This window comes from Carlito syrichta, unplaced genomic scaffold (genome assembly GCF_000164805.1).
Source record: "Carlito syrichta isolate Samal-C Ts95f unplaced genomic scaffold, Tarsius_syrichta-2.0.1 Scaffold306757, whole genome shotgun sequence".
Lineage (NCBI taxonomy): Eukaryota > Metazoa > Chordata > Mammalia > Primates > Tarsiidae > Carlito > Carlito syrichta.
In genome coordinates, this window is record NW_007250853.1 from 56,059 (window position 1) to 70,867 (window position 14,809).

Consider the following 14,809-nt stretch of genomic DNA (forward strand, 5'->3'; position numbering starts at 1 on the left):
CGCTGTCAGGTGTTTTTTTTAATACATGAATGTCATCTTGTCACTTTCCTGCACTGCCACCAACATTAGACATGAGCTTGATTCATAGTCCATACAGTAGGCCTGATGCTCAAGACACACCAGTGTCTTGGGTTCCCATTATGGAATTTGCAAAACCTTCCCTATGTTTCTGTATTTCAAGATCCTTTAATATCTAGCTTCGATTTTATTTTCCGTTATTCCCCAATACAAGTCTTCAGGGGTTTTCCTGTTGCCTTTTCAAATCTATAGGAAGAGGGTGTTCATCTCAACCCTTGTTCTATTGCTTAGACCACTCTTCCTTCCTGGACTGGCTACACTTTTCCAGTTACTTGTTAATATTTACTCATTATTTTAGAGTCTACCTCTTACATATAACATTCCTCTGCAGTGAAATTACAGCCTGTCTTAGTTTTTGAGTGCCTCAGTAAAGTGCCATAAATAATAGTAATTGTGTATGCTACAGGGTCCCTTTAAAAAGTCCTGTGCAGTGAGCAGTACTTTTTACTCAATTAAATGTCTTAAAACAACAAATATTGAGATGAAATGAAATTCAGTTTGAATTTTCTCAACCTGAACACAGGATCCTTTCTCGTTGATTTCTTCCTGAAGTTCATTTCCAGACAGCGCAGAATGAAAAGGAAAATAAGAAAGTGAAGGTAAGGCTAGGGAAAAAGAAAGACAATCACATTAGTTTCACCATAAAAGCAATGATTTCAAAATTGAAACTGATTTAAAGAGTTTGATTATACACAGAATTCAGTTTGATAACATTTTCATGGAACTGAAAGACAATCTCTTTAATATTCTACGAAACTGACAAAGCCAGCTTCAGTGCTATTCAAAGAAAGCATAACAGAAATATAGTGGTATTAATAGTAAGCTAAAACCAGTACTGCTGATACCATTTAGAGTTTAGCCTTCATACTTGGCATCAGATGGTTATTGCAAAGATGGTGGTCCAGATGAAAAGCCATTGTGTGTGTGTGTGTGTGTGTGTGTGTGTGTGTGTGTGTGTGTGTAGTTTCATATGTCCAGTGTCCAAATCTTTTTAATTTGCTGCATTCAAAGAAACTCAACCACACAAAGGTGGGTTTCCTCAGGTAAGAATGTTGGTAAAACACGTTTTCTTACTATTAGCAGTGCCAGATGTAAAATGTCAAATTCTGAAGTCCCTGAGTAATCCATGTAGTCAGAAAAAGCCTGTAAAATGAAGAGAAAGTGTACTCAGATGAAACTGCATTTGTTCATAAAATTCATCCCACTTGAGATAAATTAATGTCCATTAAACAGTCCTTGCCACTATCCTCCACGACTCTCCCCTGGGTACCAGGTCAGAGCCCGTTTCCGACTATGTAGCATGTCTCCTTGGCTTCCAGTGTGTCTCAGTGAACTGTTAACCTGGGCTTGACTGCAGGTCAAGACCTTGAATAACTTGTGCACAGTGATTCAAGGACTTGACTCCGTAGTTAGCCCTTCTCGCTTTTACCCATCATCAGTTTCTTTCACACTATGATAATCTCCCTAATTAGCACAAACAAGCAAAAATCTACCTTTCCCATTCATCTACTCCCAAATTTCTGCTACTCTTTTTGGCAAAACTTCTAGAGATACTTGCCTTTACCTATTGTGACCATGTCCTCACCTTACATCCTCCACTAGGCTCACGCTTAGATTTTGTGTTGACATGTTCATTAAAATCGACTTCGTTAAGATCAATGACTTGCATGTAGTTGAAACCAAGGGTCTCTTTTTAATTGTCATCTTTCTAGACCTCTCAGTAGTATCTGATGGTTTAGTCACTCCCTCCTTCTGGAAACGCTCATTATTGCCATCTGACACACACCCTTATGCACACTGATGCTTAGATGTTCAAAAAGAGTTTCTGGGAAGAGATTCTGGTGCATACAAGTCTGACATTTTTGTTCTCCTATCTGCCTGGCTCCATCTAAAACTGACTTAGTGGCTCCTCCTCATCACAAGCTCTAAATTTTGGAATTCAAGTTCAAGTCTTTGGCCCTCTTTTCATTTCTATCTACACTCACTGTGTCAATCACATTATCCAGTCACGTGACTTTTAATACTCTCTACAAAATCAAGTTTTTTGCTTTAATTCCAATCTCCACACACCCTGACACTTTGAATTCCAGACTTCCGTATGAGGGGGACCCCCCCAAAACACGGAATTTATAAAAATTGTGTATTTATTCTTATGCGCTTGAACGTCAGTCACCTTCGAAGTACTCTCTGTTTAATGCAACACACCTACCTTGATGATTTTCCCCCTGCTCAAAACAGTTTTGGAACTCGTCAGTTTTCACGCCTTTTAATGCTTCGGCCGTTTTTTGGTGTCCCCTCTTTCACGTTTCTCGCTGAAGACTTTTTCCATCCCAAGAAACAAAGCCGAAGCAAGTCGCGCAGGGCAAGATCCGGGGAATCGGGAGGGCGGGGCACGGGGTTCAAGCCGTCCTGGGGTCAACAACTGCCGAGCGCTGCGTGCCGCGCGGGCAGGGGCGTGGTCAGGGTGGAGGAGCCGGTCACCGTTGGCCACAACCCGGGCCGTTTCTTCCTCAAACCGGGATGCAGCTCCCCTTCCAAGATGAGGGTGGCGGCGGCCGGAGGGCCTGCGTCTCCGCCCGAGGGAGCGGGTGCAGAGAGGAGTGTGCACGTGCCGGCACACGGGTGTGTGGACGTCCGACTGAGTGGAGACGTGGAAAGGAGAGGCCTGAGCTCTCCTGCCTAGGCGGCTGCGCTGCACGGCTGCTCAGACCCCAGCAGGCTCCACGGTCCAGAGGCAGGCACCATCTCTGCCGCACTAGCACAGGTGGGGGGGCGGTAATAAAGGGACGAGGACCGCCCACCGCTGGGGCTGCGGCCACCGCAGCCTTCAGTCCCAGGTCGGACACTGGCCATGGGAACTGCGAGAACACGTACCAGGGAGACCCGTCCAGAGTCCCAACCAGGGAGACCCAGAAGCCCCATCTCCCAATGGAAGGACTTGCCATCGGCGGCTGCAGTGGCAGAACTCAGCCCCAGATCACAGGGGCTGCGTGGCAGTGAGTTTGAAAGCGAGCCAGGACCCTTTCCCCGCGATCTGCGAGACGTGTGATTCTGGCGGGCCACGTTCTGATCAACGTGCAAGGACAAAGCCGGACACAAGCGGCTCGGCTAGGGGCCAGTCATAGCCTCCCCCAACCACATGGGGGGAACGGGGGACAGACTTGAAGCATCTGTGGTCTGCAGCTGCAACCTGAGAGCCCAGCCCCAGCTCGAGGCAGATGGGTGGCGGTGAGTTTTAAAGCGACCCAGCACCCTTTTCCCAGTGATTTGCTAGACGTGTGATTCAGAAGAGCAATGCTCTGGTCAGCACACACGGAGAGGGCTAAACTTCGGCCGATTAGCTGGGGGCACTTTGCAGCCTACCAGCAGCCACCTGGGTTGAACGGGGGCCAGATTTGGAAGTCAGAAAACCCTTCCTTCTGAAACCCTTCCCCTCTGCCACGAGCTAAGAGAAGCAGGGCTTGGGTCAGCCTACAAGAAACCCAAAGTCTTAGAAATTGCCACAAGAGGGTGCTTAAGGATTACAACATTTTTGGTGTCTGTGTGTGATTCTACCTGTTGTTGTTGTTGTTGTTGCTGCTGTTTTCTTTTCAATATAGCTTGTTGGAAGTGGGCATTTTGTTCTGTTTTACCCCTTCCTTCTCTGTCTTCTTGCTTTCCAATAAGAGTGTATATGAGTGTGGAAATCTCCTTGTATTATTGATTTTAGTTTCTTTGGGGTTTTTGTTTGTTGTTTGTTTTTTCTTTCTTTCTTTTTGTTTCAGTTTTGGTTTGTCATTTTCTCCCTCTTTCTTTTTTTTCTCGTTTTGCTTGTCTGTGTGTTTATTGGTTTGTATTTTTTCCTTCTCTCCTTCATTCTCTTCAACTTTTTCCTTCTCTCTTCATCCTTTCCACATTCTCTCTTTCTTAACTCCTATCCCTTCCCTCTTGATATTTTTGGTTTTTTTTTTGAGTTGGAGTCTCACTCTGTCACCCAGAATGGAGTACAGTGACCACTCCTGGCCACCGCAGTCTCAACCTGCTGGGCTCTGGTGATCCTTCTGCCTCAGACTTCCAAGTAGCTGGAACTACAGGTGTGCACTACCATGCCCGGCTGATTTTTTGATTTATTGTAGAGATGAGGTCTTGCCAAGTTGCCCTGGCGGGTCTCGAATCCGCAGGCTCAGGCAATTCACTCACCTCAGCCTCCCAAAGTGTGGAATTACAAGCTGAGCCACGGAGCCGGCTCCTCATGTTATTTTGTAACCGGCAGAGATACATACGATCCCATTGTATGGACATACTGTAAGGTGGTGGGGAATGCACCCCTGGGGGCCCACAAACCAATCAGCAAACATTGTGATCTGCAGACAGCTTTTGACTCTTACCACCCCCTAACACACCTCATTAAAATCTCAAATCTGCAAGGGAGCAACATTGCTCTCCATCTCAAAACCAGTCCCCAAAATGAGCTAGTGCGGAGGTTTCACCAAGGAAAGAATGGGGGTTAAGCAAAAAGAAGTGAAAACTACTCCTTTTCTCACTGAGCAATGGATGTAAAGAGAAAAGAAAAACCCACCACAAATGAGGAAAAATCAAAGAAGAAACACAGGCACCACACAAAATCCAAAGAGGATAGTCCACGAGTATACAGTCTTGAGAATTCAAACAAGGAAGAACACCCAGATTGACTGATCTCGGACCACAAATGCAGAGATCAAGAAATGGTTGGAAAAGATGAATATGAACCAAAAAAAAGCAAGATGAAAACAAGAAATAACTAATGACTGAGATGCAAGCTGTAAAGAAAACAGTAAATGAAATAAATAATAAGTTGACAGACACGGAAAGCAGAATTAGCCAGGCAGAAGAAAGAATCTAGAAATTGAAGACCAAAATCTGGAACTAATCTGAACTGTTAAAGGCATAGAAAGGAACCCTAAAAAGATGGAACAAAGCCTTTAGGAGATGTGTAGCTATATTAAGAGATTGGATTTAACACGTATAGGTATGCCTGAAGTAGACAAGGAGAATGAGAGCAGACTGGAGCAAACATTCCAGGAAGTCATCCAAGAAAACTTCTTGCATCTCATCAGAGACATAACAATCCTAACACAAGAGATACAGGGAAGCCCTGCAAGGCATCAATAGAGAAGACCAAGTCCTAGATACGTAATAATTTGTTTGCACAAAGTAGGTATAAAAGAAAAAAATCCTAAAGGCAGTGAGAGAGAAAGTCAGACTACCTACTGGGGAAGACCAATTAGAATAGCAGCAGAGTTATCTACAGAAACACTAAAGGCTAGAAAAGACTGGAGTCTCATCTTCAAAACAAAAGATAAATAATTTGAACCAAGAATTTTCTCCCTAGCTAAGCTAAGCTTCTTCAGTGATGGAGAATTAAAATCCTTCCCAGACATTCAAACCTTAAGAGGGTATGCTGCCTCCAGACCAGCTCTACAAGAGATGCTTAAGAAGGTATTAAGCACAGAAGAAAGAAAGAAAAAAAGAACAATCATGCTACTCCCAAGAATGTAAGAAAACAAAGAACCAATAAAGCATGCATCATGACTGCAAGTTTGAAAACACATATATACTAACCCCCAAATCAAAAGAAAACCAAAAAACAAATAAGCAAACAAACAACAACAAACTCTATAAGAGGCTCATGACAGGGATAAACTCTTACATCTCAATAATCAGCCTGAAGGTGAATGGACTAAATGTACCACTGAAAAGGCATAGAATGGGAAACTGGATTAAAAATAAAATAATGCAACAGTATACTGTATTCAGGAGACACATCTCATCAGAATGGAGGGTCACAGACTCAAAGTAGGAAGATGGAAAACAAATTTGCAGGTGAATGAAACACAAACAAAAACAGGAGTCACAATCTTAATATCAGACAAAATAACCTTCAAGCTATCAAAAATTAAAAAAGATACAGAAGGACACTACATAATGATAAAAGATTCAATTTATCAACAAGAAATATTCATCCTAAACATATATGTACCCAACACAGAAGTACAAGCTTTTATAAAGCAGCTACTAGGTAAACTAAAAAAGATATTGACTCTAACACTATCAAAGCTGGGAACCTTAAGGCCTCACTATCAGTTCCAGATAGATACTTGAGGCAAAAACTCAATGAGATCCAGAACCTCAACTTGATGCTTGACTAAACGAACTTAATAGATACTTGCAGAACACTCCACCCAACAATCACAGATTATACATTGTACTCATTACCACATGGAACATATCCAAGATGACCACATCCTTGGTCATAAATCAAGTATAAAAAAATTTCATAAGATTGAAATATTGCCATGCACCTTATCAGACCACAGTGGAATAAAAATAAATGTCATCACAACAAGGTTCCCCTGAAACCCACAAAGACATGAACACTAAACAGCATGATGCTGAACAACTCCTGGATCAACACAAAAATCAATGAAGAAATTAAAAGATTCCTGGAAACAATAAAAATGAAGAAATATTTTACCAAAACCTCTGGGATGCCATGAATACAATACTAAGAAGGGAATTCATATAACTAAGAACACATATGAAGAAAATGGTAAGATCACAAGTTAACAGCCTAATAAGTCACCTATGGGTCCTGGAAAAACAAGATCACCAAAACCCCAACTTCAGCAGAAGAATTCAGATCACCAAAATAAAAGCCCAAATATAGGACATAGAAGACAAAAATATAATAGAAAATAATCAACAAAACAAAAAGCTGGTTCTTTGAAAGGATAAACAAGATTGATGGATCCCTAGCCAGATTGAACAAGAAAAAAAAAAGAGAAAAAGCTCAAATAAACACAATCAGAAATGCTGAAGATCAAGTCACAACTGACCACAAAGAAGTACAAATGATTATCAGAAATTACTATGTACACTTGAATGGAAACAAACTTGAAAACCTAAATGAAATAGAGGACTTTCTGACATCACACAACCTCCCAAGTTGAAACAAGAAGAGATTGAGACCCTAAATAGACCAATACCAACCCAGGAAATTGACTTCATCATAAGAAAACTAATCACACACACACACACACACACACACACACACACACACACACACACAATCGCCCTGGACCAAAAGGCTTTCGAGCAGAATTCTTTAAAACATACCAGTCCTATTGGAAGTATTCCAGGCAATAAAGAAAGACAGCACTCTCCCCAAATCACTTTATGAAGCTAACATCACATTGCTACCCAAACCAGGTAAAGATCCAACAAAAAAAGAAAACTACAGGCCAATATTCTTGATGAATATAGATGCAAAAAAATTCTCACCAAGATTCTAGCAAACTGGATCCAACAACACATCTAAAAATCATCCACCATGAGCAAATTGGTGTCATCCCCAGGATGCAGGGCTGGTTCAACATTTGAAAGTCCATAAATGTAATTAAATACATCAACAGATGCTAAACCAAGAATCATATGATTATATCATTAGAGGCAGAAAAAGCTTTTGATAAAATCCAGCATCCCTTCTTGATAAAAATCCTTGAACAACAAAGCATAGAGGGAACATACTCAAAAAGTAAGAGCCATCTATGATAAACCCACAGCCAACATACTGCTAAACAGACAGAAATTGGAAGCATTTCTCCTGAAAACCAGAACTAGGCTGCTCACTCCCACTGCTGTTCACCATACTGCTGAAAATCCTAGCTAGAGCAATTAGACAAGAGAAGAAAATCAAGGGTATCCAAATAGGAAAAGAGGAAGTTAAGTTATCCCTCTGCAGATGACATGATCCTATACCTTGAAAACCCAAGAGAAACTGTCAAGAACCTCCTTGCACTGATAAAGGACTTTGACAAAATCTCAAAGAATAAAATAAATGTGCAAAAGGCAGTCGCACTCCTATACACTAACAATAAACAGACAGAAACCCAAATAAAAAGCACAATCCCATTCACAATAGCCACAAATAAGAAAAGAAAAGAAATACCTTGGCATCTTCCTAACCAAAGATGTGAAAGACTTTTACAATAAAAACTACAAAACACTGCTCAAAGAAATAAAAGAAGACACAAACAAATGGAAAAATATTCCATGCTTATGAATTGGAACAATTAATATTGTTAACATGCCCATCCTACCAAAGGCAATCTACAGATTCAACACCAAACCCATTTAAGTACCAACATCATTCTTCTCAGATCTAGAAATGACTATACAGAAATTCATATGGAAGCATAAAAGGCTATGAATAGCTAAAACAATCCTTAACAAAAGAAACAAAGTGAGAGGTATCACACTTCCAGACTTCAAACTCTCCTATAAAGCTATAGTAGATTATACTATAATCAAAACAGTCTAGTATTGGTACAAGAACAGGAATATGGACCAATGGAACAGTATAAAGACTCTGGAAGGAAAACCTCAATTTCTCAACCAACTTATCTTTGACAAACCCTCCACCACCAACCACTGGGTAGAGAGAACCTATTCAGTAAATGGTGCTGGGAAAACTGGCTGATCACATGCAGAAGATTGAAACAGGACCCCTATCCACCACCATACACAAAAATCAACTCTAAATGGATCAAAGGCCTACATGTAGAACCTTAAACTATATTAATCCCAGAAGAAAACAAAGGAAACACACTTATGGAAATCGAAATAGGCATCAAATTCCTGATCAACTCTCCAAAACCGAATGCTATAAAAGATAAGATAGACAAGTGGGACCTCATCAAACTGAAAAGCTTCTGCAAAGCCAAAGAAGCCATCAAGAGAGTGGAGAGACAGCCCACAGAATGGGAAAAAATGTTTGCCAAATCTAAATCTGACAAAGGCCTGACATCCAGGATCTACAAGGAACTCAAATGTGCCAAAAGGAAAGACAAACAAACAAACAACCAAACAACCCTGTTAAAAAATGGACAAAAGATACGAATAGACACTTCTCAGAAGAACTCATACACATACAAGCAGCCAACAGATACATGAAAAACTTCTCAGCCTTACTAATCATCAAAGAAATGCAAATTAAAACCACACTGAGATACCACCTAACTCCCGTCAGGATGGCCATCATCTATAACTCAGAAAAAAACAGATGCTGGAGAGGATGTGGGGAAAAGGGAACACTGTTGGTGGGAATGTAAACTAGTACAATCTCTGTGGAAAACAGTGTGGCGATTTCTAAGAGATCTAAAAATTAACCTTCCAAATGACCCAGCAATCCCCCTTCTGGGAATATACCCAGAGGAACTCAAATCGCTCTGTAAAAAAGATACCTGCACATGCATGTTTATTGCAGCATTATTCACAATAGCACAAACATGCAACCACCCACGTAGCCCATCAAAGGTGGACTAGATAAAGAAAATGCAGTACATTTGCACAATGGAATATTATGCAGTCATAAAGAAAAACAAAATGAAGAATTTTGAATCAGGCTGGATGGAATTAGAGTCTATAATACTCAGTTACTTATCACAGAGACAAAGATCTGAGTACCACATGTACACACTGAGAAGCAGACCCTGAATATTTAACATAATATTATGAAAAAGGAATTGTCAGTAGTGGGACACTGCCAGGGAAGACGGGGCACAAAACATCACTAAGGGTACCCACACTTTACCTGTACGATGATCATGTATGTACCTAACCCTAAATGGTATCTCACATTTTTAAAATAAAAAGAAATTGGGATGCAACATTTTCAAAACTTCCAGACAAAAACATTGGTTAACTGATCAGGAGGAACAAATTCCAAGCACACTAGCCACCCTCCAAAAGACAATGCTGCTTTTTGGGGGTCTCCTTCATGTGTCTAGCTGGCTACCTGACATTTCTCAAACATAACATGCCCAAAACTTAACAAAAAGCAGCCACTTATTAGGGTGCCCAGAAGTGAGGGTTGTCATGAGAACTATAAAATTTCACTACCTGGAGTTGACTTTGACTTTCCTGAATCTTATTCCTACTGAATAAAAACGTGTCCTTTTTCTGTGGCAAAATAATTGGATTTCCAAAGAAAAAGGCTACATTTTGTACAACTGAAGACTCAACCTACATTTTTGCAATGTTCAAGGTTTTTAAAACGACCATACATCTCATGATCCTAGGACAGGAGTGGAACTACTTACCTGATTTATAATTGAAAGAGAGCCAATCAATGTGAAGGGTGGTATTAATATGGTGCAGAAAAGTAGTCCCAGAAGTCGGTGGCCATTTTGATCAGTAACCACTATGGACAAGATGATGGTCTAAGGTAAAACACAGCATAGTGTCAATAAAGTAACAATTTGAATTTTAGGATATTTTCCAAAATGGTGAGAATTCATCTTGCAGATGTTGTTATTTTCAAGTTCACTCCCCAAACCAGTATTGCCATCACTTCTCCTTCTGTGCAATATGGAATTGTGTCACAATTTTGAATTGGATTGATTTATGGATTTTTAAAAGGCAAAACAGTCAACAACCTTACATATCAGATGGGAATCTTGCTAAAATTTAGATTCTGATAAAGGGATTATTTGTCAGATATTACGCTGCATTTTTTCTTCCTTCAGTGCACAATAGATCATAGGTATCCTTTTAATTTTAGGCATCCAATTATATGTTTTTATGACAGCTATTAGTTGAAATGGATATGCAGAAATTCAACACATTTTCCTTCAGAAAGGGTGCTTTCAACTTTTCTGCTTCAATAAATGATGGTCTTTGTAAAATCTTTTCTATTTTTTGAATAAATATATATGTATTAGCACTTTTAGTCTTGAAGGGAAGATTCAGAGAAGTGAAATTGCGGTTAAAAATTTTCATTGTTACTAACAGATTCTTTTAAAAAAGATTGTGGCATCTATCTTCCTACAAATCTTGATTAGTGCTCATTATGCCAAACCTCACTGAAACAAGATGCTGTATTTGATTACTGTAGGCATTGCTGATAGTAGATAAATAATCTCATAACTTTACCACTTAGTATGATATTTACCGTTGGTCTGAGGGTAATCTGACCTTGTGTTCATATTTTCTTTTTACTAGGCAATTTTAATGTATCTGTGTGGTGTTTTCTTGACTCGTGCAATTTTCCTTCTTTATTTTGATAGCTGCTTATACTGAACCATCATTACATTCTGAAATAAATCATGCTTGACTACTTTTATTATTGTTTTTGAAATTTTCTTTTGAGTTTGCTCTGCAGTCTTTTTACTTAGAGAGTTGTCTTTAACTTTTCCAATTGAATTTACCAATGGTTTTCTATTTTAAGTTTTCTTAGGATATATTATTAGAGTTATGCTTGCTTTATAAAAGGAACTATTCAACTCTATAGTTTTTCAATTTAGGTATTTAGGTATGCTATAACCATGATCCATAAATGTGTAACTGAATTCAGTGGTCCCTACTCATGTTTTTATGGCAATTTTTCTTTTCTGGAATTCTTTATTTCTTAGTTGCATTAATTTTAACCTTAAATGCTTCATCTTTCATATGGCTGTATTTTGTGTCCCTGAGTGACTTTTTTTTTTCTTTTTGCTAGATAGAGTTTTTTTTTTAAGCAGTTTTAGTTTCAAAGCAAAATTGAGTGGAGAAAAAAGCTTCCCATGTATCCCCTTCCCCAATACATGCATTATCAACAGCCCCCCCCCCACAGAGTGGCACATTTGTTACAATTGATGAACTTTATTGACATTTATTTATCACCCAGGGTCCACAGTTTACATTAGCACTTACTCTTGTACATTCTACAGATTTGGACACATTTATAATGAATGTATCTGCCCTTATAGTATCATTCAGAGGAGTCTTACTGCCCTAAAACTCTTCTGTGTTCTACTTATTCATTCCTTTCTGCACTTCGACCCATGATGACCACTGATCTTCTTACTGTCTCTGTAGTTTTGTCTTTTTCAAAATGTCATATAGTTGAAATCATACAGTGTGTAGACTTTTTAGACTGGTTTATTTACTCAGTAATATGCGTTTAAGTTTTCCCCATGTTTTTTTCACGGCTTTAGTAGTGCATTTCTAAGCCAGGACTAGTGGCTCACATTTGAAATCCCAGCACTTTGGGAGGACGGGGCTGGAGGATTGCTTGAGCTCAGGAGTTTGAGACCAACCTAGGCAACAGAGCGAGGCCTCGTCTCCACAAGAAAATCAAAAATGTTAGCTTGGTGTGGAGGCGTGTGCCTGCAGCCCCAGCTACTCAGGAGACCGAGGTGGGAGGATCAACAGCGCCCAGAGGTCTGAGGCTGTGAGGAGCCATGATGATGTCATTGCCTACCACCATGGATGACAGTGAAATCTTGATTTTAAAAAAATAGGTCATTGCTTTTTAGTGCTAAAAAATAATCCATTGTCTGGATGCATCTGTCACCATCATGGTTGAGTCCAAGTTTTGGCAATTATCAATAAAGCTGCTACAAACATCCATGTGTGTGTTTTTGTGTGAACTGAGTGAATTTTTTTAAAAGAAGGGCTTTAATTTATTTATTTTAATTTATATTTTATTTTAAAGATGTGTGATACAATTCAGGACTAGGTATACAAGTGGACATTGTACAGGTAAAGTTTGGACCTTGTTTATTGAGTTCATATTTGAGTCTAATCTTTCATAGAACTACAACTTGGATAGCTATAATTTTGGAGGAGAGGGACTTCATTTTCTTTCTCTCAGATATATGGTAACTGACATGGAGAATTGCAGGAGATAAATATGGGGCAGCTTGAAATTTTCTCTTTTATGGTTGACTTCCATTTACTTCTTGGGTGTCTTTATTTTAAATTTTCATATATTAATGAGTATTGACAATTCCATAGCAATTAATTCTTGGTTTAGAGGACATTTCTTCTATTATAATTTCACACACAAAATTATAATAGAATAATATATTTTTAAAAACCATACATGCATGTTTCCAATGGATTCACTACATAAAAACCATTAATTATTTTGTTGAATTAGTATCTATTCACATCTTTTCATCTATTTTTTGTTTTTTTATTACTGTCTTGCTGAGTCATGGGGATTACAGTAATCCTTTATTTTATGTCTGTAATTAGATTTTCAGCCCTTTTCCAAAATTTGCTACGAGTTCTGAAATTATCCTGATACAAGTAGCTCTGAAATCTCCCTTGTTTTCCTCATTCTGGATGTTTTATCATTGTGACACTGAGTTTTTGTCTTATTAAGTTGAGGCTCTTTTTTCAAATCTACAGAGAAAGCTCTAATGGAAGTTCTATTTGTTCTGCACCTTTTTTGAATAGCGTATCAATATATTTAATTTATTATTGCTGCTTCTCATTCTTTTGACTATTTTACGTTGTCTTATATGTTTAAAGAGTTGCCATGCACTTTCTTTCATCTCGGACATGTTTAGCATATGCAGTTCCACCAAGAGCTTGTATTTGCTCTGATAAAGTATTTATGTTTTTATTGAACACCTCTTTTTTTCTTAGCTGACATCTGCTTATCTTTTCCTCAGAGTGACATTTTGATGTGAGGCATTGCTTTCATCAATGTCTTTGAAACCTGGAGGTATGACTAAATTCAAGGTGCTCAATGTGGGTTGTGTGCAGCCCTGTTGCTTTCTTCTATGAGTCACATAAGTTTTCATTTTACCTAGTGAGCAGTGATTTCATTGCCAATGGGTGGGTACATGGTTAGACCTTGGGCCACACCTCAAATTCAGTTCAGGGTCCTGTAAAATAGAAAGTCTCCTCTCCAGGTAAGGTGTTCTTCTCCCACGGTTTTTATTTGCCTTCGCCTAAGATATCAACTCAGTCACTCAAATCCTCCTTTTTAGAGATAGTTATCATTACCTTATCAACTAACTTTCCTCATCAAAGCTGTTGCTAGAAAGTGGAGATGGAGTTGGATGTCACTCCGTGTCAGTGACTTCTTTCCATGGCCATTACATTGCTACTTCAGCCTTCCTTATTTAATTCTACCCTGCAGAAAATGTTTTCTTTCTATAGATCTAACCAAATCTAACTTGTATGATGTTTAATTTAAATCTCTACAGGTGGCTCATTCCCCCCCCCATTTTTTAGTTCTGAAACAGGTGATTTAAAGTTACATTTGTGTCTTTAAAAATAATTGTTATGTATTTTGCTATTGTGCACTATTTGCTAAACAGAATACGAGCCTTTCATCTTCTTCATTGGTTTTACATCTTATCAATATATTCCTTTTCCTTATTTAAAACTTTAGGTCTTGAATTTGACTTTACTATTTACTTGTGTGGCCACTTGTAATTTTCTTATTGCAAAATGTCTGTTAAGTCATTGTCATGACTTAGATGTGTTTATTATGAACAATAGATAGCTAAATTTCACTTTTTAATCCAATCTGAAAATTATTGTCTCTTCTTCTTATTTTATAATTTGTATTCATTGTATTTATTTTAGTTTCTTCCTCCAAATGTTGACAAAGATGAGAAACACCTCCACATCATCTGCTAGAATTCTCATACTCTGCTTGTGGTACAATCACTTTGAAAAACTGTTTTCAAAGATCTAGTAAAGTTGAACATGAAATTGAATACTTTGTGAGGTAATAATGCCACTGCTAGGTTTGCACCTCAAAATACACATATTCGTATATGTGCACCAAAATATATACAAGAAAGTTAATGACAACATTATTCATAACAGTTCAAAACAGGAAGCCACTTGAATGTGCATCAATAATAGATTAATAAATTATAGCATAGTCATCAATAGAATACTTTAGCAATAAAAAGAAAGAAAAATT

General features: G+C 38.6%; 1 protein-coding gene across 1 annotated transcript in view; it reads right to left on the bottom strand.

Moving 5' to 3' along the window:
- The window catches only part of LOC103265692 (ATP-binding cassette sub-family A member 9-like), a 49,576-nt gene that overhangs the window by 19,002 nt on the left and 15,765 nt on the right, over positions 1-14,809 (bottom strand). The window contains exons 9-11 of the mRNA XM_021715159.1: positions 10,197-10,316; positions 1,153-1,221; positions 592-683 (exon numbers count right to left, since the gene is read on the bottom strand). Coding sequence (XP_021570834.1) covers positions 592-683; positions 1,153-1,221; positions 10,197-10,316 — 281 coding nt within the window. The remainder of the gene's footprint in view (positions 1-591; positions 684-1,152; positions 1,222-10,196; positions 10,317-14,809) is intronic.